This window comes from Bidens hawaiensis, unplaced genomic scaffold (genome assembly GCF_021521415.1).
Source record: "Bidens hawaiensis isolate Kalapana, Puna unplaced genomic scaffold, B.hawaiensis_p1.1 tig00002338_1, whole genome shotgun sequence".
NCBI lineage: Eukaryota > Viridiplantae > Streptophyta > Magnoliopsida > Asterales > Asteraceae > Bidens > Bidens hawaiensis.
The window spans coordinates 3,160,401-3,181,953 of record NW_027491126.1 but is presented as its reverse complement, the minus strand read 5'-3'; the positions used below and the strand labels follow the sequence as shown (position 1 = coordinate 3,181,953).

Genomic DNA, 21,553 nt, shown 5'->3' with positions numbered 1-21,553 from the left:
GTATTTTGACTTGTAACCTTTTCTTTGTTTTTGTAATCTCTTTTGATCTATAATAAGAAGTCTTGTTTCCTTCCGGTGCACTTTGTCTTATGTGTTATAATATAAGTGCCTGTCAGAAACTTCGTTTTTGTCAATAAAATATTACATCTTACCAAGATAACATAGAACTGACTTGACATTTTCATACATTGGGCATAAGCCTTCTTACAATAAAAGAAATCGCAAAACTTGCTAGTCTATGTGGGCACGCAGGCCAAAGTAAAGAGTAAATCAAACTGCTACATATAGCATTTCTTTAATTGTGCTGCGTTCCAAGTTCGAGGTATTTCCGCCCCTTCCAACTTTTCCAACTTATAGGCACCTTTGGACAGTACTTGTTTGATTCTATAAGGTCCTTCCCAAGTTGGGGCTAGTTTGTCCGGAGGCCTCGTTATTGCGGAAGACAAAGTCTTCCGCATCGAATTCGCATGTCTGGACCCGCGAGTTATAGTATTTCTGAAGCTGTCGCTTGTAATTGTGCTCGCGAATCAATGCTAATTCTCTTCTTTCTTCTAGTAAATCAAGATTCATCCTAAGTACGTGATCATTATCATCAATCAATAAGACCCTTGCGGATGGAATCCCGATTTCTGCGGGGATCATGGCTTCAGTGCCATAGGTTAGGCTAAAGGGTGTCTCCAAGTTGCTGGAGTTCTTTTGAGTGCGGAAGGCCCAGAATACATGGGGCAATTCGTCTACCCAACCCGTTCATTTTGTTCCTAGCCTTGCCTTGATCCCTTCTTTAATAGTTCGGTTGGTCATTTCGACCTGACCGTTTGCCTGCGGATGAGCTACGGATGTAAAGGTTTGAATAACCTGAAGTTCTTTAAACCATTCCTGTAGTACGCTGTCAGCAAATTGGGTCCCATTGTCACTTACCAATTCCTGTGGGAGGCCGAACCGGCAAATGATGAATTCCCAAAGGAATTTTTTCACGGTTGAAGCCGTGATTGATGCAACCGGTTTGGCTTCCACCCACTTGGTGAAATAATCAATGTCCACTATCAAGAACTTGACTCATCCTGGGGCTTTTGGGAAAGGTCCCATGATATCAATAGCCCATTTTTGGAACGGCCATGCAGATGTTACTGGAATCGGTTCGTTTTTTGGATGCAGGGTGTTGGGGGCATGGCGCTGGCATGAATCACATTTTCTAATTTCTTGCACAGCGTCTAAGCGCATGCCGGGCCAATAATACCCTGCGTTCATAATCTTTGCAACTGTCATTATTGGTCCCGCGTGTAGTCCGCAAATGCCTTCGTGAATTTCTCTGATCAAGTAATTTGCATCTTCTGCGTCTACACAACGTAATAGCGGACCAAGGAATGACCTCCGGTACAAGATACCGTCAATCAACTGGTAATTCAGAGCTTTATGCTTAATCTTCCGAGCCTCAGCCTTCCCTGCTGGAAGTGCTCCGGAAGATAAATAAGCTATAATGGGTGACATCCAAGATTCAATGCCCGTTTGAATTACCAGGACTTGATTTTCTGGAACGGATGGATGGTCTAGAACTTCTACACGAATATCTTTGGCGAAATGCTCAAAATTCGTTGAAGCTAGTTTGCTAAGAGCGTCCGCCGATTTGTTCTCGCTCCTCTTAATGTTAACAATCTTGAAGGAGGAAAATTGGCGAATCAAGACCCGTGCTTGTGACAAATAAGAAGCCATGACATCGTTTTTGGCTTCGTATTTTCCGTTTATTTATCCCGCAATTAGCATAGAATCCACCCGAGCCTCCAAATGTTTCACCCCCAGCTTTTTCGCTATCTGCAGTCCTGCCAGGAAGGCTTCGTATTCCGCCTCATTATTGGTACTTTTGAAGTCCAACTTGATGGCGTACGTAAATTCATGCCCCTCCGGGTTGACTAGCCTTAAACCTGCACCTGACCCTTCGCTGCTGGAAGTTCCGTCCGTGAACAATGACCAAACTTTCCCTTATTCCGGAGGTGCTTGGGGTTGTTGTTCGATTAGGCATTCTTGCTCTTTGTACTGCGGAACTTCCGTGACGAAGTCCGCGAGTACCTGCCCCTTGATCGCTGGCCTAGGCTTATATTCGATCGATTGTTCACCCAATTCGATAGCCCACTTTGCCAGTCGTCCGGACAACTCGGGTTTACTCAACACGTTCTTGAGTTTGTACCCGGTTAACACATTAATAGGGTGGCCCTGGAAATATCTGCGGAGCCGTCTGGCGGCATAGACCAATGCCAAAACCAACTTTTCTAACATCGAATATCTTGTTTCCGGGTCCGATAGCGTTCTACTGACGTAATAGATTGGAGTTTGAACATTTTTTCTATCGGTCAGCAGAACGGCTCCTATGGCAATGTCCGAGGCAGATAAATACAGTGTCAGAGGTTCACCCGCGTATGGTGCTGTTAGACTAGGAAGCTCCATTAAGCATTTCTTAACTTCTAAGAATGTTTTTTCAGCCTCCGCGGTTCACTTGAAATGTGCCTTTTTAAGGCAATTTCTAAGTGTTGACACGAATGGATGAGACTTGGCCGCGTGGTTTTGCTAAGAATCGGTTCAGCGCCACAAGTCTCCCATTAAGTGTTTGAACCTCCTTGAGGGAAGAAGGTGAAGTCATGCGGGCTATAGCCTGGACCTTATCTGGGTTGGCTATAAAGCTCGCGCCTGTTACTATGACTCCAAGGAATTTACCCTCTTTCATGCCAAATGAACATTTAGCTGGATTCAACTTCATATTGATGCTTCGTAGTGTTTCAAAGGTCTCTTCAATGTCTCTTAACATCTGACTTCTTCAATGCTTTTGATTACCAAATCATCCATATAAACTTCCAGATTCCGACTTCTTTGACTTTTGAAAGCTTGATCCATCAGTCGTTGATATGTGGCCCCCGCGTTCTTTAATCCGAAAGGCATCATTCTGTAACAGAATGTTCCTTGGTCAGTTCGGAACGCTGTCTTGTCCTCGTCGCCGGCTGCCATATGAATCTGGTGATACCCTTTGTAGGCATCGAGGAAGCACTTGAATTTAAATGGGGCCACGGCATCTACTTTTAAGTCGATCTCCGGAAGCGGGTAACAGTCTTTTGGACATGCCTTGTTCAAGTCTTTATAATCTATGCACATCCTCCATGTCCTGTTGCTCTTTGGGACAATCACTGGGTTAGCCACCCATGTTTGGTACTTGATTTCTCGTATGATCCCAGCATGAAGAAGGTCTTGTACTTGCTCATTCATAGCCTTCGTTTGTTCTGGACCCATCTTTCGTTTCTTTTGTACAATTAGGGTGATTAACGGATTCACCCTTAACTTGTGTTCCGAAATGCTCTGCGGGACACCGGTCATGTCCGCGGGTTGCCAAGAAAAAATGTCAATGTTCTTGGTCAATAATTGCTTTAAAAAGGTTCTCACTATCTCCGAGATAGCGGGTCCTATTGTAATTGTCTGGTCTTGAAACTTCTTGTTCAAAACCCATTTTTCGGATTCGGTCCTCTTAGCCTGTCTTGGAACCTTGCTTGGTCTTGAACTTTCGGTTGTAAAACAATGTCGGTTTACATGAATTATTACCACACCAGTGTGGGTTGGAACTCCTACTGCACCGTGGGCTGTGGACGGATGGGCATTGAAGTCTCCAATTGCCTCTCTTCCCAGAATAATATCATGCTTGGAGGTTGCTGGTAAGACCAAAAATTCAACTTCTTCTGTTCTTGATCGTACTCCGTCACTTAATGTGACCGGAAAAGTGATAACACCGCGCGGGTGCATTATTTCTCCTCCGAAACCAGAAACAGGAGCATGAATTGGTTGTAGTCTTTCTTTGTCTTCCTCATCCAGTTGTTCGAAACATTGTTCGTACATAATATCGGACTTACTACCTGTGTCAAAGAACACATATTGTGACCGATAATGACCAAACTCGGCAGTAATTATCAGTGGGTTTTTGTTGCACGGGCCCCCTTTGATCCGGGGAAAAATAACGGGCTCGTTTTTCCACTCTTCGTCCGAATATTCCCTCTGTTTTCCTTTACCCGAATGTCCCCCTTGAATCATGTGGACATTCAAATCTTTGATTTGCCTTTTGGCCGGGCCCTGGCTATCCTTTGCTGGAGGTTTGCCAGTCCCTCCTCGTACGCCTTTGACCAAATGTTCCAGTTTACCATTTTTAACAGCTGCTTCAATTTCATTTCTGAGAGCCACGCACTCATTCATGTTGTGTCCAACATCATTATGATATGAGCAATGTTTTTTGGTATCAAGGAATGACTTCCGTGGTATTGGTTGAGGTTTCCGGAAAGTCAGATTCTCAGTAGTGAGAATTTCTGAGGGAGTCTTTGATAACTGGGTCCAACTGTTGGTGGAGCGAGCTGAAAAATTACGTTTGCCTTTGTTGCCGATCAAAGATCTTGCAACAAAAGGCTTAGATGCTTCCGCACTTGGCTAGAGTCTTGACCATATTGGTCCCTTAGCCTGCCTGTTTGTTCTCGGAGTTTGAAACTCGATCTTCGGTGATTGTTTCTGACTGCTGGAATTTAGGGTTTTCTCAGTTCTTGCAAACAACTTTGATGCCGTCATGATTTCATCCCATGACTCAGGCATTCCATCTCTTCCCGTTAGAGTACGAATCAGGCATCGCTGTGGACGTTCTTACAAAATGCTCCGCGTAGCATATCTTCGCTCACTCCTCCGATATTAAGGCTCTCATTAGTAAAATGAGTAATGAAGTCCTCGACAGACTCATTATTTCGCCTTGTAACATCTAGTATTTCCGAAGGGTCACGGGTATGTTTCTTTTGTTGACTAAAATGCTGAGAGAATTTTGCTACAAAGTCTTTCCAACTTGTAATCTTTCCGCATGGCAATTTTTCAAACCATTCCGCCGCTGCCCCTGTGAATGTTAGTGCGAACATGTGACACCAATATGGAAGAGTCCAACCGCTGACTCCTCCAACTGCTTCAAACCTTAACAGATGATCGCTAGGATCAGTCATTCTATTATATGTTCCAACGGATGTTGGAATCTTTGCATTAATCGGGAATGGAGCTGTCGCGATGCTCGGAATAAATTTTGATTTTTCTGCGAAGGACTCCGGGCGATATGGTTTAGAAAAATCATATTCAGCATTGCTATGATACTCCACATGGCGGACAACTGGGCGCGGATAGCTAGCTCCCCCGTACAAAGGAAGATGGCTATCCCCGCTATAAAAACTACCATCCGGACGACAAGATTAGCCGTATCCGTCCAGTTCGTCCTCATAGGATGGTACCCGCATATCTATGCGGGGACGAGGACGTAACCTTCGGGTTTCGCTCATGTTTCGCTCCGGTGGCAAACTGTATTGAATGTGGCTTCCCCTTATGGGAGGAGAAATAGATCTTCTGGGAGGCTCATCATACGTCAGCGTACGGCCATGAAAACGCTCATTCCAGACCCGACGTTCGTACTCTGCTTTCAAACTTTCTTGTTGAATACGAAGCCACTCATCCGGAGACAAGGTTTCTTCAGTCCTGAGGTTATAATGGTGAGCTCTCCTTGGATTAGAGTCACCGGAATCTTCTTCCAAACCTAACTCCGACTGAATTCGATGGACTTCTCTTGGAATACGCTCTAGATTCCTTATATTAGAACCTCCTGGGGCTGTGACGTACCCCAAGTCAGTAGTTGGTGTAACAACATTTCCGGTGTCTACCGGGGTGACACCCTCTTGTTGAGCAAACAACCCCCGAGCCGTTGAACCATCCAAGGAAAAGATTCCTGGATTGACGGTGTCGGTTCTTGCAACAGGGGTCGAAATTCGAGCAAACACAGACGTCGCTCCTTCACGTGTTTCAAGGTTGAGATCACGCGGAAGTTGTGCTTGATTCTCCGTCGGCCCTTTAGGTAACTGACTCATATCGTAAAGAGAACGGAAAAAAAAAATTTTAGCTGTTCTAACAAAAGCACGGATGGCGCCAATGAAGAAACACGGATCTACTATCCACTAATGGGTCCTAGATCCAATGAGTCCACAAGGTAGGATACGGTTACTGCCAACACGATATGAATACAATTCCTAAAGTCCAGTGACGTGAATCCTGCAAAACAGAACACCGTGAGCTCGTTACGGGAAGGACAAGAGGGGCGGTCTTCCCGTAACCACCCTCCAGCGTGAGAATAAGTACCGTTCTGATGAAGAGATAAAGTACTCAAGTAAATTGAGAGAGTACAGTGATGGTGAATGAATACCTCATGATGATTGACGGTATTTATAGCCGGAGGGTGTAAGGAAGTGATTGGGCCAGCTGTCCCTTTAGAAGATACCTCATAACCGTATGGACGCGTATCCTTATATGATAGGTTTAACTTATACACTACATGTGCATGTATAACAACCTGGACACCTGTCGCTTTATTATTGGTTGATGGGGTAACATTGGCCATGTGCACGGTTATAATGGCCTTGTCACATGTCACAAGCTAATTGGCTGTAGGGTCACGTATTGCCCAAGAAAGTATCTTGGCAAGTTTTCTAGAAGGTAATTGGTTATTGACAGCTGTCCCGAAGCATTACCTTGTAGTTATTTACGCAGAAGGATATTCCTTCGTGCGTATAACTTTTGAGGGTGTTGTGGAGCTTCCACGGGTACTATGGGGGTGTTTCTTCCTCAGATGATTATGCGGATGGTTTATATGCCCCGCGGGTGTCTTATGAGGGACTTCTGATTGACCGCGGGTATTTCTTACGGGCATTTGGGTCCTTTTGGTACCCTACCTCTAACAAATGTTCCATGAAAACTTTGGGCTGCATCGATCTTAATTCTTAAACATATCACGTAATTTTTCATGTAAATTACTCGATGATAAACATAATTCAAATATAAAAAATATAAAAAATCAGCAAGTATATCTCAAATAGACCTGAAGTAGGGTTTCCTTAAAACATTGTATCTATGGCCAACACACATCATATAGCAGACGACGTTCTTCGCAACATACTTGCTCGGCTTCTAGGATAGCCTTTACTACGGTCCCAATGCGTGTCAAAGCATTGGAATAGTCTAAATTCAGATCCCTACTTTATGAAGTCGAGATCACGTCAAATGATCCTTATTACTTTGTTATGCCCTCGGCCTCTAGTTTTTATAGATGACATTGCTCATTCCATTTTCAGAATTCCTTCACCGGTACAAGAGTACATGCGGGAAGTTTCCATTGTTGGAACATTCAACGGCATTGTGCTTTTGGCTCATTATGATGACTGCTCACGTTGTCATCTAATCCTATACAATCCCTTAACGCGTGCATCAAAGATACTTATGTTATTGCACCCGCCTTCTATTTGTCCCTACGTGTTCGGTTTTGGTTATGGTTATAATGAGACCACACATGACTTAAAGGTTGTTAAACTAGAACTTATTAACTCTACCGAACAGCTTAAAAAGATTCAATGCAATGCCTTTGATCTCAAAACGAATTCGTGGAGCTCGCCTACAAGATACATCAAATGGGAATATTCTTACTTATCTGCTAACGCGGGTGTGTTTCTAAATGGTTTTTTGTATTGGAAAACTTGTGAACACGTAATCTTGGCCCTCAATGTTAAGGAGATGGTATTTTCAAAAATAATTTTTCCAGATGGACTCAAAGACATATTGCCTCTTACGGGATCCATATTGCACTAGATGTGATGTGTGGTTGATGAAAACACAAGGTAATGAGAACTCGTGGACGAAAGCACATTCATTTACATTCTCTTTGGATTGGGGAGATGGCTTGGGTGCGGTGGTATACCCTATTTGTATTTTGGGTAACGGAAAAATTCTTATGACATACTTGAACATACTTGTTATCTATGACACATCAAAACATTCATATAAGTCACTCAAGAATGCGATAAGTGTTGATGATATGAAATACATAACTTGCATGATTTATGATTTTGTGAATATACTGCCCGTGGAGTACGTGGAAAGCTTGGTCTCTCCTTCTGATTTGTGTTTTATCTAAGGTCTTTATACTTTTTAGAACATCTTAAGTTTGTTTTTCAGTTTCATGAGATTTGGATATGCAAACGTAATTTTATCTGTTCAAGGCTTTTGGTTAAAATAAGAACTCTTTTAAGTCTTTATGTTTATGAATGATTATAGGATTTAATTTAGTTGTACCAATCCTATACCTTCCGTAGTCATTTATAAATCTCATGTATTCTATAGGGGTTAAACTTGTAAACACACAAAACCTTTGTGTGATGGATCAAACTCACAACGTGACCTTTGTTAGGCTGAGGAGTGTGGGGGGCTTTAATGGGGGCTCCAACCAATAATATTATGACGTGTGGTAGAGAGAGAAACTGGATAAGGGGGGTGTTGGAGCCCTCGTTGGAGCCCCTGACCCTGGTGTGGAGGGGCTCCAGCAGGGACTCCAGCGATTTTTTTTTTATTTTTTTATAAATATATTCAAACAACGTATTATTAAAAAAACTCATAAATTATTAAAAAAAACACACATTAATATCTAAAAATAAAATAAAAATTAAAGTACTAAAAAAACATTCTTCTTGTTCTTCGGCTTGGTCTTATTCGATCAACCTCTTTCGGATACGTTCATTTTGCTTTTCCATTAGCATTTGATCGACCGAATTTAGGTTACTGAAGTCTCTAGGAGACGGTTGTGTGTTGGATGGTTGAAAGCCGGATGATTCTTGCGGCTCCGAATAAAACATCGGTTGGTGCGGTGACGACCATAAATCGTCGTCAAGATAATCTGAATCAAGGTTTGGGAACCAATTTACAGCCATTTTTTTTTAAAAAAGTTGAGAAGATGAATTTATTTTGGGTGAAGGTTTGAAGTTTTGGTATAAAAATGGGTGAAATGGAGTATAATTATATAGGAAAATATTTTTTTTTAATATTTAAGAGCCCAACGGCTCTTTTCTAAACCCAATGCAAGATTCTCTCTCTCTTCAGCCGCTAACCAGCTCACGCCTCTCTTTTTTTTTCCGTTAGCGCCCCCGTTGAAGCCCCACACCCCTCAGTTATGAAAAATCATCGGTGAAAAGGTTTGGTTTTGAAATGACATCCGACTCATTTCTTGATTGGGTTATTTATTTCAAAAACAATAAGGGATATGTAGTTATTTATATCGGAGTTAATGGAAACAGCATTTGGCTAAAGAAAAAGAAAAAGAAGTTTTTAAAACACGTCTCTCCAAATGTTTCCAATTTAAATGAAAATAAAAATCTTAAACTCAATAATCTATCCTCAAAATACAAAAAACTGATGATTTGGTTCAATGTTTTCTGTAAAAAATTGAACATATGGTCCGATTTTGGCTTTGCTTGTAATAAATCCGAAAAAACCGAGTTTCTAGATTTACATTTTTCATTTTATGTAGCTTATATGACTTTCTTATACATATGTAACTCAAATATTTTATTTCAGATATATAATAATAATAATTAGTTATTAATTAAAAAACTTATTTACGCATGTCTTTTCTGGCCCAACATTTCAAGTAAAAATGAATAAAATAGAAAATACCGAAAACCGAAAAACTAACCGTTTTCAAATATCCAAATAGAAAAGTTTTGATTTTTAGTTTGATTTTAGCCCAAAACCGACCCAAACTAAACCAAACCGAACCCAGCTTATGCTTGTTCAATCTCTTATCCCCTCACCTGTTGTGTTCGTCAATAGCTGCTCAGTCCTCTGTCCGACAATCGCCGCCTAATTGCTCAATACAACTCTTCGATTAGGTCAATCGGATTAACAACTTATGGCTTTAATACCCACTCGTCTAGACTCATTTCACAGCTCAGTCTACAAGCTTCACTTCTTCAGGTACTCTTCTTATAACCCTTTCAAGAAACACAAAATCATTGCTTGTTACCCAAATTCAAATTCAAACCCAAACCCACATAAAAAATCCAAACTTGTTATTAGAAATAGTAATAATAATGTTAATAGTGGTCACTGGCTAGAGAAATGGGATGATACCCAGAAACCAAATTGGCCCAAGCAGCCCGAAAAGGCGGTTAGTTATGGATACACCGATGATGAATTCGATGATTCGGGTTATGTAAATGATAGTGGTAGGGGTAGTGGTAGTGGTAGCACAATGGATATGATAGTTGAGAGGTTAAAGAAATTCGGGTATTCGGATGATGTTAACGAAAAGAAAGACGAGAAACTCGAAACGGGGTCGATTGAGGAGATGTTTCGTGTTGAGGAAGGATTGTTACCGAATACACGAGGCGGGTTTTCGCCCGAATCGCCTCTTGGTGTCGAGGATGTGTTTAGGGGTAGTAATGGGAAAGTGAGGTTTCCGTGGGAGAAGCCGTCGCCGGGGGATGAGAGTAGGAATTCGGTGAGGATTAAGAGTAAGACGTGTGTGGCGGAGTTGACTCTCCCGGAGACTGAGTTGAGGAGGTTAAGGAATGCGGCGTATAGGTTGAAGAATAAAATACGGGTTAAGGGTGCCGGTGTTACTCGGGAGATAGTTGCGTTGATTAAGGATAAATGGAAATCGACCGAAGTTGTGAAGTTGAAATTTGAAGGAGCCGGTGCGCTTAATATGAAACGAATGCACGAGATTCTAGAGGTTAGTTATTACATTTTAATAGTTTTATATAGTTAAACATTTTAGTTTATAGTATTATGACTGTGCTGCTATTCAGATGAGAACCGGAGGGTTGGTGATCTGGCGATCGGGAAGTACAGCTGCTCTGTATAGAGGCGTAGGATACCAAGATCCGTCTTTAAAACAAAGAAACCGTGAACATAACAAACTCATACCAGAAAAATCGTCTATTTCTGATGCTGACGTGGCAAATGGCTCAATGGACGGTTTACAAATGGATGAGTTAGATGAAGAAAACGTTGAAATAAAAGATGAACTGAACTATGAAACAGAAGTGGATAAACTGTTAGACGGGTTGGGCCCGAGGTACACAGATTGGCCCGGGTGCGACCCATTACCCGTGGATGCAGATTTACTCCCGGGAACGGTTCCTGGCTACCAACCGCCGTTTAGAATACTTCCGTATGGGATAAAAGCTACACTTGTGGGAAGAGAAGCTACTAGTTTACGAAGGCTAGCAAGATTTTTACCTCCACATTTTGCTTTAGGTATGTCATTTTTCTCAACCCATAAATAATATTATTGACTTATACCCAAGTTATTTGATTATTTGCATGAATAGGTAGAAGCAGACAGCATCAAGGTTTGGCAGCTGCAATAGTTAAATTATGGGAAAGCAGTTCGATCGCAAAAATTGCGTTAAAGCGTGGCGTCCAGCTAACTACGAGTGAGCGAATGGCTGAAGATATTAAGGTACTCATGAATAGTTGATTACCTTAATATTAAATAAGTGATTAAAAACTAATTAATATATAACTTTTAAGTGCAGAAATTGACAGGAGGCATACTTCTGTCTAGAAACAAAGATTTCCTGGTGTTTTACAGAGGAAAAGATTTTTTGTCACCCGATATTGCAGAAGCATTATTAGAAAAAGAAAGGTTGGCAAAATCTTTACAAGATGAAGAAGAACAGGCTCGGTTGAGAGCATCAACTTTTATCATACCAAGAGTTGAGACACGAGACCAAGCAGGATCTGCCGGTACGCTTAGCGAGACTCTTGATGCAAATGCCAGGTGGGCGAAAACACTTGATGATGAATATAAGCAAAAAGTGCTTCAAGAAGCTGAAACACAAAAGCAAGCCAATCTTACAAGAAAACTTGAGAGGAAGCTTCGTTTTGTAAGTTTCTTATAACTTTGGTTTTGTTATTATTGTCTTGTTATTTACTCTTAATTATTATGAATCACAACATTATCTGGTTACAGGCTGATAAAAAGCTAATGAAAGCCGAACACGCCTTATCCAAAGTGGAAGCATTTTTAGAACCCGCGGATCGTCAAGCTGATCCAGAAAGCATAACTGATGAGGAAAGATTTATGTTTCGAAAACTAGGTTTAAGGATGAAAGCTTTCTTGCTTCTTGGTAATAATATTATAACATTCTTATTTTTTTATATTACCTAATTGACCCTAAACATAACCTGAATTGCTAACTTTTAAAAACAATTTTGTTTTCAGGTCGGCGTGGAGTGTTTGATGGGACAGTGGAGAATATGCATCTTCATTGGAAGTATCGGGAATTGGTTAAAATCATTGTAAAGGCGACAAATTTTGAGGAGGTTAAAAATATAGCATTGTCACTTGAATCCGAGAGTGGAGGCGTATTGGTGTCTGTTGATAAAATTTCAAAAGGATATGCAATTATTGTGTTTCGGGGTAATGATTATAAACGTCCTTCTGCATTAAGACCGAAAAATTTGCTAACAAAGAGGAAGGCTTTGGCGCGCTCTATTGAGCTTCAAAGACGCAAGGTATGTTATATGTTTTTACAAATGTCAACACGATTTACACTCCAAATCTCTCATATTTCAAAACGAACTAACATTGTCTCGATTGTTTCTAAATCAGGCTCTTCTGAATCATATATCAACTCTGCATTCCAGAATGAATAAGCTGCAATCTGAAATTGTATGATTTTCTATTTATTTGCATGTTTTTTTGTTCATTGACTTCGACTAACTTGAATATCAACTAACATTTGTGATGATTGAACGATTTTAGGAACATGTTTCAACTATAAAAGATGAAGGTGACGAGGAGTTATTTAATAGCTTAGACGCAGCATACTCCACCGACGACGAGGATAGTGAGGTAAATTTCAACCTAAGTTGAGGATTTAAGTTTTGATAATTGCTTTATTTTATCGATACATTTGTTGTACATCTTCAGGAGGAAGGCGAAGGGGAAGACTACCTTGATACGTATGACAGCAGAGACGATGAAGAAGACGACCACTTGGAAGATTCAGAAACAGAGTTTGTAGAACACTAGATATCATTGTAACTTGTACTTAAAATTATATGGAAAATTGTTACAAAAATCTTTAGGTTGGTTGGAACCTAGGATGTTTCAAATTCACCGGATTTGATTTGTACTCAACCAGACCAAATCATGTATTATGCCATCAATATATCGGAGACGAGTAAAAAGTCAGTTACCCAACAAAAAAACGACCCAAACCAATAACTAACAGTTCAGTTTTTCTGTTTTCTAACAAAATATTATGGTTCAGTTTTGGTTTCCAAAACAAGGTTATTGAATTTATGCAGAAAACTCTAGATATTGACTACTAACTTTATCCCTGAATTATGGTTAAAAGAAATAATTTCGATCAAAAATTTCAATACCAAGTTCATTCTTCTAAATCATTTTTTACTTCATTCTATGCATTTTAAAGCCCACACCAAAAGACGAACTATCACCGAACCCACACCAAAAGACAAAGATTGAACGGTCCCTAAAATCCGAAAAACCAAAACTTGGCTTTTGATTTGGTTTGAACCCAAAACCAACTCATGCACATTGCTACAGTATATTGTTGTATAGCTTATCGAACCGGTCCTTGAATTCATTTTCTTGCAAGTTACTAAGCAAAAAAAAAAGATACAAAGAGCTAGGAAACAATAATTGGCAAAATAACTTCATTCTTTGTAATTCGCAAACATCAACTGAACTCAAATCTTAACACAAAATAAACATGATTAAAACATAATTGGCAAAATAACTTCAGTCTTACGTTCTTGAACGAAAACCACCTAACTGGATCACAAAACAAAACTAAGCGCGCCAACAAATGGTCTCACTTCAATGGGATGAACCTAGAAGAGTGGGTGGCACCAATACCAGGTCTGCCATGCTTCACAGGCTTGTAAGAAATCGAGAATTCAGCAAGGTAGTGACCAATCATCTCGGGCTTGATTTCAATCTGGTTAAAGGTCTTCCCGTTGTACACTCCCACCACACTCCCTATCATTTCAGGAACTATGATCATGTTCCTCAAATGAGTTTTCACAAGCTCTGGCTTCTCACCAGCTGGTGCCTCGCGTTTCTGTCAATTACATTCGTATAATATATCAGCCATAATTCACATATTTGCAATCATTTGTAACATAAATTGCAACCAGGCATATTCAGGTTCAACATTTTGTAGCACTGTTATAACAATCAAGCAACCATTAATCAAGACTAAAACGATATAAACAGTATACACGATTTCATAAAAAAAACAAGATTATCGTCATTAATAGGGTGTAAAGGACTCGAGTCGAGGCCAAGCTCGATTTTACTTACGAGAGCTCAAGCTTGGCTTCATTTCAAACTCTTTTTCAAAAGCTCAAGCTCAGGCTTGGCTCGTTTTTTATTTATTAATTACTTTTATACAATTTTAATTATTTTAATATACTTTTAACTATATAATTATCAGCCAAGTTTTACATATTTGCAGTCATTTGAATTACTTTATATCCAGATTCAACTAATGGTAACACTGTTCTTTTTTTAACAACACTGTTCTATTAACCAACCAAATCATTAATCACGTTTTTACTAGAGGTTTAAACGAAACAAGCCCAAGCTGGGCTCGTGAGTAGTTTTTCAAGCTCGAGTTTGCCTCGAGCTCGACTAATTTATTATTTAATAATAGCTAACTTGTGACACAATATTTAACATATTAAAAAAACAAGAGACTCGTTTAAGCTGCGAGCCGACTCAAGCTAGACAAGTGAAGCTCGGGCTGAAAAGTAAGGCTTGATTCGAGCTTTGAATTAGCCGATCTCGAGTAGCTAACGAGCAACTTGGCTCGTTTACACCCCTAAGTTTACAAAACCTAAAACAATATTATGATTATAAAATGGAATAAGAAACATACGGCTTTGCGCAGCTTCTTAATAAAAGCCATAGGTTTCCTCTTCATACCTCTCTGAAACCTATAACACACAAATGCAATAACAAAATAGATGATAGAATACAAAGCATATATTTATATGTATAATAATACCTTCTGCGAGCACGAGCAGTGAAGAGTTTGACGAGGTCATCAGTGGACATATCAAGCAGAGCGTCTAAATCAACTCCTCTGAAACTGAACTTCTTAAACGTCCTCTTCTTCGGTGCTCCCGCTGCCGCCGCATCAACCTCCACTTCCGCCTGCAATTAATCACCATACATTGTGATTAAAATCAAACTGTTATTATTATTAATTTGAAGCAAAACAAAGTGTAATGAGAATCATCACCATTGTTGAGCTGCTGTGAGTGAGTCGGTATGTATGAGCGACTAGGGTTTTCAGCTTATCATTGTTCAGACGTGGTTTATATTATTAGTACTAGTTTCACATTGGATTAATGAAAAATACAATATTTAATAAATAATCAATATATAAAAAAATAATAAAATCATTAAACACTATTAATACAGTTGTTATATAATAGTCATTAAAACAGTTTTAAAGTAAACGACAATTATAAATATCAATTGTTTGAAAAAATATAAAAAGTAAATATTAAATTAACAAATTCTAAAAATGATAACTATTATTTTACTATTATAAATTTATAAATTTGTTAAAAAGGGTGATATTTAATGTAAGAAGTGACAAGTATCAGAACTTATAGCATTTTATTAGAGAGTATTGATATAAATTATTATTATTATTATTATTAACTAGTTAAAGGGACAATTTTCTAGCCCAACTTAATTAAATAATAATTATAATAAAATATTTGTTATCACGTAACAGCATAGTAGAAATCGTCATACGCTAATTGAGTCACCGGTCATCAGTCTTCGATTTCTTTGCATTTTGGTTTTGGTTGATTCGGTGGTTATTCGGTTGTTCATAATTAATGTGTATTGTTCATAATCAAGTTATTTAGAATGGCGTGTTGTTCATAAGCGAGTTTGTAGACTTGTAGTCAAAATCACATGAGCAAGTTTAAAATCTTAATTGTGTATTGTTCATAATTGAGATGAACCACAAACATTACCCAAAATATTTTTCATCCAATACGACTGTTCCTCATATGATCTTCAGATCTTGTGTTATTCCTCATACTAACTGGTCCAGGTCTCGGGTTTGACTCATTGTCACCCACATTAAAAGCTTACTGAAAGCTTAAAAGTTAAAAGTTAAAACCATTCTTTGATGTGTTGGCTCACGAACGTCCTCTCTTTCCTCCGCCTCATCAGTTGTATGTCTTACTCGACCTCTCTCAAGCTCCACAGTTCTAATGGATTTATGGCAACCAAACTTGCCCTTAATATGGCTTTTTCGACGCAGAGCTTTGATATCATCCCTAACCTATAGACACTTCTAAAATCGTGTCGCATTCACATTTTATGAATTAGTAACAATTAAAAATCACTGATGACTCAAATCTTAAATGAATATCTTTGTAATTGGTGTCTTTACAAATATTTTGGTTTCTTGCATCTCATTTACAATGTGACAAAACACCTTGCTGATAGCACAACTTGTTAGCATCCGCTCATGGAACGAACAAAAAGAAATAGACGACCGAAACACATGGAGCGAAAGAGACTATTCCTATATTTTTGAAAGACCGTTACCGAGGTTTGAACCCTTGACATTACTATATTTTTGAAAGACCGTTACCGAGGTTTGAACCCTTGACCTCCCACAATCTATTAAATATGAGACAACGTTAAATATTTATTTGATTCCTAATTATTTCAACCCATAGTTATGTGGGTAGTTAGATCAGGTCTTTTTTCATATGTTTTCTGTATAACATGAAGTAGCCTAATCCTGCGCTACGTTGTGCTAGACGTGCACAAATCGGGTATTTAAAAAACCCGGAACCGGGTAGGAACCGGTTCCGGGTATGGTCAACAAAAGTCAAACCAGGTTCGGTTCCGGAACCGGTTCCGGGTATAGTCGGGTATTTGACCGGGTTTTGACCAGTTCCGGGTCGGGTTTTTGACCGGTTCCTCCGGGTTTTTTCCACCGGTTCCGGGTCGGTTCCGGTTCCGGAACCGGCTCCGAGGAGAAATCCTATACCCGGTCAGGAACCGGTTCCGGGTATGGGTTAGAACCGGTTCCGGGTCGGTTCCACCGGTTCGGTTCCGGAACCGGTTATTTTGTGCACGTCTACGTTGTGCCACTGCACAAAGACTCGTTTTTGCTATGAAGTAGTACATCAACATACTTTATTAGCTTAAACTCAATAATGAATTGTAATGTTCAAAATTTTCCACAAATCTTCTGTAATTGAATTATATTCGTGAGACTGCTATCTTAAACCACCAAATTGTTGGATGTATTAAATAAACCACTTACAGCTATATTATCAGGAAAACAATTTCAGCTATATATGCATGCGTGTCAAAAGCAAGGACACACAAAAAGCAATTCCGAACTGTCAAAATTCCCCAGATATTTCAACAAAATGTAGAAAATTTTAAAATCTTTTGTAGCTAATTTAGGTTCTCGTTTTACATGCCTTAACGGTTCTTCAAGTGCCGGGTCAGTTTTACATATAATCTAAATTATCCAGCGAAGCGGTCTACCTGGTAATTAATGATGAGCACTGCGTTGCTCTTCATTTTTTTATTGAGATGTCCATGTGAATGTATGCCAAGGCCGCAACAAACAAAAAGAAGAACACTGATATTAGCATCAATGGCTCTGCAAGCATGAACATTGGGTGGAAGTCATAGTAAACCTGCAAAAACAAAGTCACAAAGATGGTTAATCAACATATGATGGTGACCACAATATCCATAAACACCAAATTTTTAACATATAAGCAGTTTCTAATAACCTGGAAAAGCGAGTTATGTTCAGGAACTACATTTTCCTTTTCCAAAACCACCACTGGTCTTCCAACAATATCAAGGTAGGAATAACTCGTCTGCAATTAAGAATGAACATAATCACATCTCATTGTTTACTAACTGTTAAAGATTATGCATAGTACAAATGAAGCTACCTCTGAACGTTGTTCCACAGAAAACGGGATCACGACAGATGGATTTTTAGATCCTTCAGGCAGCACAACCTGAAATAGCTTTCTACTTATTAACAAAACATTGAAGAACAGTAGACATTACTCAAAATAGATAATATATACATGTACATACGATATCATTACCTTGTTTGTAATTTTGTTCACCAATGTTTCAGCAATTGGACATCCAAAACTGAAATTCAGGTACCTTTTACCATCATTTGACTCAAAAAGAACATCTTCCAATGGCAGCCCATACCCGATGACAAATGTCGCTTTCCAACCTCCCAACAAAGGATACCTGGGCTCAATTTCCAGCTCAGACTGCATATATGAAAATAGGTGTCATGTCTACATGGATGAACTTAAAGATTATTCCACTATATTCAAAATAAAAGGATAAAACAACTACCTTACTGTAACCTGTTCTTAAATGTGATGTCGAGATATTGCCTATGTTGTCACGGTAGTATACCGAGTGAACCCTTGGGGGTAATTTTACAAGAAGGTTCTTGAAGGACGCGACCCCACTATAAGCCGGTCTAGATTGATATTCAACCCTGCAAAATCAAGATCCAAAAAGTCAAAAGCTTGATAACAAAATCAACAACATATAAGGTTGGTGATTCAGACTAGTGGCACGACCTTGAGAACCCTCCTTTGTGCCTAGCACCATTATGCACCAATGTGTAATGCTCAGTAACTTGAAGGTTGCCCCAGTGAGATATTTCAATTTCTCTAACAAGCTCCTCAACCACAGCAAATGGGTTGTTGTTTTCAAAATGAATAACTATTGGAGTATATGAAAATGCAGGCTGGTCCTCATAGGGCCCGTATTTAAGCTCAGTACGTGTTTGGGTGGACGGGTCCACTCGAGTGAATGATTCAACTTTAGTGCTTGGTGTCCTAATAACTGTTGTCTGTTGTTTAATTACATATGGTGACAATATTAAGGCGCTGTCACGGTACAAGACTAGTTGGGGCTCTGACTGACTTATCTCTACAGGGAAGGGTTCAAGAGATTGGGTCAAAACATATGAAACTTCTATAGACACAGATCCACCTGTGTTTAATGGATTGTTTAAGGAAATGGAGTATAACTTGGCCCCATTTGGACCCTCAGCTTGGTTGGTTGTCTTCACATCAAGTGGATGTAGATACTTCTTCCTCTTTTTTCCAGTTACTTCAACCGCTTGGATCAGTGCTAGATGCTTCACTTGTGCTGGTGGAAATGCAAGAAGAACATCTGAAGCAGGGGATGCCCCATCATTTTGTACCTGCAATAGTCCAGCACCAAATATTTTTCTATGATATAGCTTCTAGGTAGGGCTGTAAACAAACAGAACGTTTGGCGAACTGCTTGACAGGAAGTTCGTTAATTTATAAATGAACGAACATGTATAAGAAATTTCATTCAACTAACTAAATGAATAAACACAAACTGAGGCCATGTTCGGTCAACTGTGTTCGTGAACGTTAGATAATGTATTCGTTTACGTCTGTTTATGTTGGTGTTTATTCATGTATGTTTGTCCGTTAAAGGTTTTTAATACTTTTCTAATCTTATCATATAAATTTAAACAACATTAACAACTATAAAGCTAAAATTTAGGAGTATTATATGACTAATTTATATGTAAAATTAACATATGAATATTAAAAAAACACCAATACAAACTTGGTAGCCGGACTAAACCGTTGACACTGACCATTTTTGGTTAGCCAAATCAAACATAGCATCTTTTATGTTTGTGAACCGTTCATTAACAACCGACAAGTTAATTTCCTTAATGAATGAACACGAACAGGAAATATCGTTTGGATAGGTGTTCGTGAACCATTCACTTGTCCAATAAATGCTTTACTAATGAAGTAACGAGCATGAACAAGGCCACATTTGGTACGTTTACATTTTTCAGCCTTACTTCTAGGTTAATGTCAGCAAATCATGTACAATAGTAATAAATATCCGGTTAGCTACATATATATTCAGGCAATAAGTTATTGTTGTGGAAGAGTACCTTCAAAGTCAACACAACTCTAATAATGTGTGAAGCCAGATCAATCTGCATGAACATCAGTCAAATGTTATTGTAGAAAAATAAATCCAAATAGAATATAATAACCACAATAGGGAGGGGTTCAAATAAAAACCACTAAGATACTTGAAAACTTGAGGAAACCACTTTTAATTTTACCTTCATTCTTTTAATATGTTATTAATCTTTACCAAAGTCAAAAAGAAATTAATATATATATATATAGCTCCTAATCAACGCATATATATCTCGTATGAGATACATATATGCACTTCCTTGATCTACATATTTTTTTTATTTCTTTTTGGTTTTTTCAAAGATGAATAACATATAAAAAGAACGAAAAATTAAAACTTAAAAAAATTAGTTTCTAAAAGTGGTTTTCACGAGTTTTCAAGTCAAATATGGCTTGAGTTGTAACTAGCTATTGCACTAATTCAACTATTAAAAACTAATAAATAACGTGTGAAGCCAGATCAATCTGCATGAACATCAGTCAAGCTTTATTCTAAAGAAAAACAATCCAAACAGAATATAACAACAACAGCAACAATAATAATAATAATAATAATAATAATAATAATAATTACCAGCTAACTGTAGTAATTCAACTTTTAAAACCTAAACAATAATGTGTGAAGCCAGATCAATCTGCATGAACAGCAGTGAGTGTGCAATTATAGAAAAAAACAACAATAATAAACCTAATTCAATAACTACCTATCGCACTAATTCAATTACTAAAACCTAGATCGGTTCAAACCTCAAATCTCACTTAACTCGCCAATTACAATCTCCTTAACCGATCGGTCTATAAATTCAATTCCGGCATTCATCAGCTAACTCGAACACATACATAAACCCTAAATAGTGAAATTCGTTGCGGAAATGATGAATTGTTAACGAAAACTTACTCTGCGTTCGGCAGTGAGGATCTGAAGGTCCGTTGTTGACGGTGAGAGTGAAGAAGAAGATCGGAAACATAAGGAGAGTAAGACGAAGAGTGAGAGGATTAGGGTTAATCGAGATCTGACAACGAAGACCTTCATTGTTTCTCTCGGTTACAGCCAAATTGACTCAAGTCGTCTGAAGATGATGTGTTATGTTACGGTGTGGTGTGAAGTAGTGTTCACTGAAATTAGTTAGGGACCGGGTTTGATGAACTACAGTTGTAATATTGGGCTTATAAGTGTTACGGGCTCAATTTGACCCACGAAATAAGTTATGCTTGACTGGTACAGTTTGTGGACTGGGCTTGATCCGACGATGACCTGATGTCCTGATCCATTACCATAGCCTATGGTTACGAAAAAGGTTTCAGTTTCTCAAATAAACCGTACCGGACCCAGTGGCGAAGCGCGAAGGTTTCTTAGCTCCTGGGTCACCCGGCACCCCCTGTTTTTTAACGGTACATTTACTCGTTTTCGTCTGAAATCTTTTATATGTACTGTAAATTTAGCCGTTTTCGGCCGAAATTTTTTAGACGTGGTGTAAAATTTAGCCGTTGTATGCCGAAAATTTTTATACGTAGTGTAAATTTAGCCGTTTTTGTCCGAAAATATGAGTCTGGCCACATTCGTTTGTGAAATTTTGTATACATTTTGAGTCCAACCCCCGGTGTCTTAGTCCAAACTTCG

At 38.9% G+C, this 21,553-nt stretch overlaps 4 protein-coding genes across 4 annotated transcripts; 1 reads left to right on the top strand and 3 right to left on the bottom strand.

Moving 5' to 3' along the window:
• Positions 1-1,056: 1,056 nt before the first annotated feature.
• On the bottom strand, positions 1,057-1,710 carry LOC143618720 (uncharacterized). Its single transcript, XM_077090815.1, has one exon. It carries the CDS (start codon positions 1,708-1,710, stop codon positions 1,057-1,059), a length of 654 nt encoding a protein of 217 aa, XP_076946930.1.
• A 7,940-nt stretch (positions 1,711-9,650) lies between these two features.
• Positions 9,651-13,170, top strand: LOC143618799 (CRM-domain containing factor CFM3A, chloroplastic/mitochondrial-like). Its single transcript, XM_077090898.1, has 9 exons — positions 9,651-10,591; positions 10,668-11,118; positions 11,193-11,323; positions 11,400-11,750; positions 11,837-11,993; positions 12,089-12,381; positions 12,479-12,538; positions 12,632-12,721; positions 12,800-13,170. The coding sequence occupies exons 1-9, from the start codon at positions 9,767-9,769 to the stop codon at positions 12,899-12,901; spliced, it is 2,460 nt and encodes an 819-aa protein (XP_076947013.1). The 5' UTR covers positions 9,651-9,766; the 3' UTR covers positions 12,902-13,170.
• Positions 13,171-13,415: 245 nt separating this feature from the next.
• LOC143618800 (small ribosomal subunit protein uS19x-like) lies at positions 13,416-15,190 on the bottom strand. The gene is made up of 4 exons (XM_077090899.1): positions 15,144-15,190; positions 14,907-15,055; positions 14,778-14,835; positions 13,416-13,958 (listed from the first exon to the last, which is right to left on the bottom strand). Exons 1-4 carry the CDS (start codon positions 15,144-15,146, stop codon positions 13,710-13,712), a joined length of 459 nt encoding a protein of 152 aa, XP_076947014.1. The 5' UTR covers positions 15,147-15,190; the 3' UTR covers positions 13,416-13,709.
• A 2,097-nt stretch (positions 15,191-17,287) lies between these two features.
• LOC143618798 (dolichyl-diphosphooligosaccharide--protein glycosyltransferase subunit 1B-like) lies at positions 17,288-21,040 on the bottom strand. The gene is made up of 8 exons (XM_077090897.1): positions 20,831-21,040; positions 19,899-19,943; positions 18,523-19,154; positions 18,290-18,437; positions 18,022-18,201; positions 17,860-17,928; positions 17,692-17,781; positions 17,288-17,592 (listed from the first exon to the last, which is right to left on the bottom strand). The coding sequence occupies exons 1-8, from the start codon at positions 20,963-20,965 to the stop codon at positions 17,470-17,472; spliced, it is 1,422 nt and encodes a 473-aa protein (XP_076947012.1). The 5' UTR covers positions 20,966-21,040; the 3' UTR covers positions 17,288-17,469.
• Positions 21,041-21,553: the final 513 nt, after the last annotated feature.

What these genes read in the sequence shown, in the direction of transcription:
- LOC143618800 (XM_077090899.1), bottom strand. An exon ending in ACTGCTCGTGCTCGCAGAAG is followed by an intron (nt 14,836 to 14,906) that starts GTATTATTATAC and finishes TGTGTGTTATAG; the next exon opens with GTTTCAGAGAGGTATGAAGA. An exon ending in TTAAGAAGCTGCGCAAAGCC is followed by an intron (nt 13,959 to 14,777) that starts GTATGTTTCTTA and finishes TGTAATTGACAG; the next exon opens with AAACGCGAGGCACCAGCTGG.
- LOC143618720 (XM_077090815.1), bottom strand. Translation starts at nt 1,710, where the DNA reads ATGGCTTCTTATTTGTCACAAGCACGGGTCTTGATTCGCCAATTTTCC.
- LOC143618799 (XM_077090898.1), top strand. Translation starts at nt 9,767, where the DNA reads ATGGCTTTAATACCCACTCGTCTAGACTCATTTCACAGCTCAGTCTAC. An exon ending in GAATGCACGAGATTCTAGAG is followed by an intron (nt 10,592 to 10,667) that starts GTTAGTTATTAC and finishes GCTGCTATTCAG; the next exon opens with ATGAGAACCGGAGGGTTGGT. An exon ending in TTGAGAGGAAGCTTCGTTTT is followed by an intron (nt 11,751 to 11,836) that starts GTAAGTTTCTTA and finishes ATCTGGTTACAG; the next exon opens with GCTGATAAAAAGCTAATGAA.
- LOC143618798 (XM_077090897.1), bottom strand. Translation starts at nt 20,965, where the DNA reads ATGAAGGTCTTCGTTGTCAGATCTCGATTAACCCTAATCCTCTCACTC. An exon ending in GAGTTGTGTTGACTTTGAAG is followed by an intron (nt 19,155 to 19,898) that starts GTACTCTTCCAC and finishes GGACTATTGCAG; the next exon opens with GTACAAAATGATGGGGCATC. An exon ending in TGAACAAAATTACAAACAAG is followed by an intron (nt 17,929 to 18,021) that starts GTAATGATATCG and finishes AAGCTATTTCAG; the next exon opens with GTTGTGCTGCCTGAAGGATC.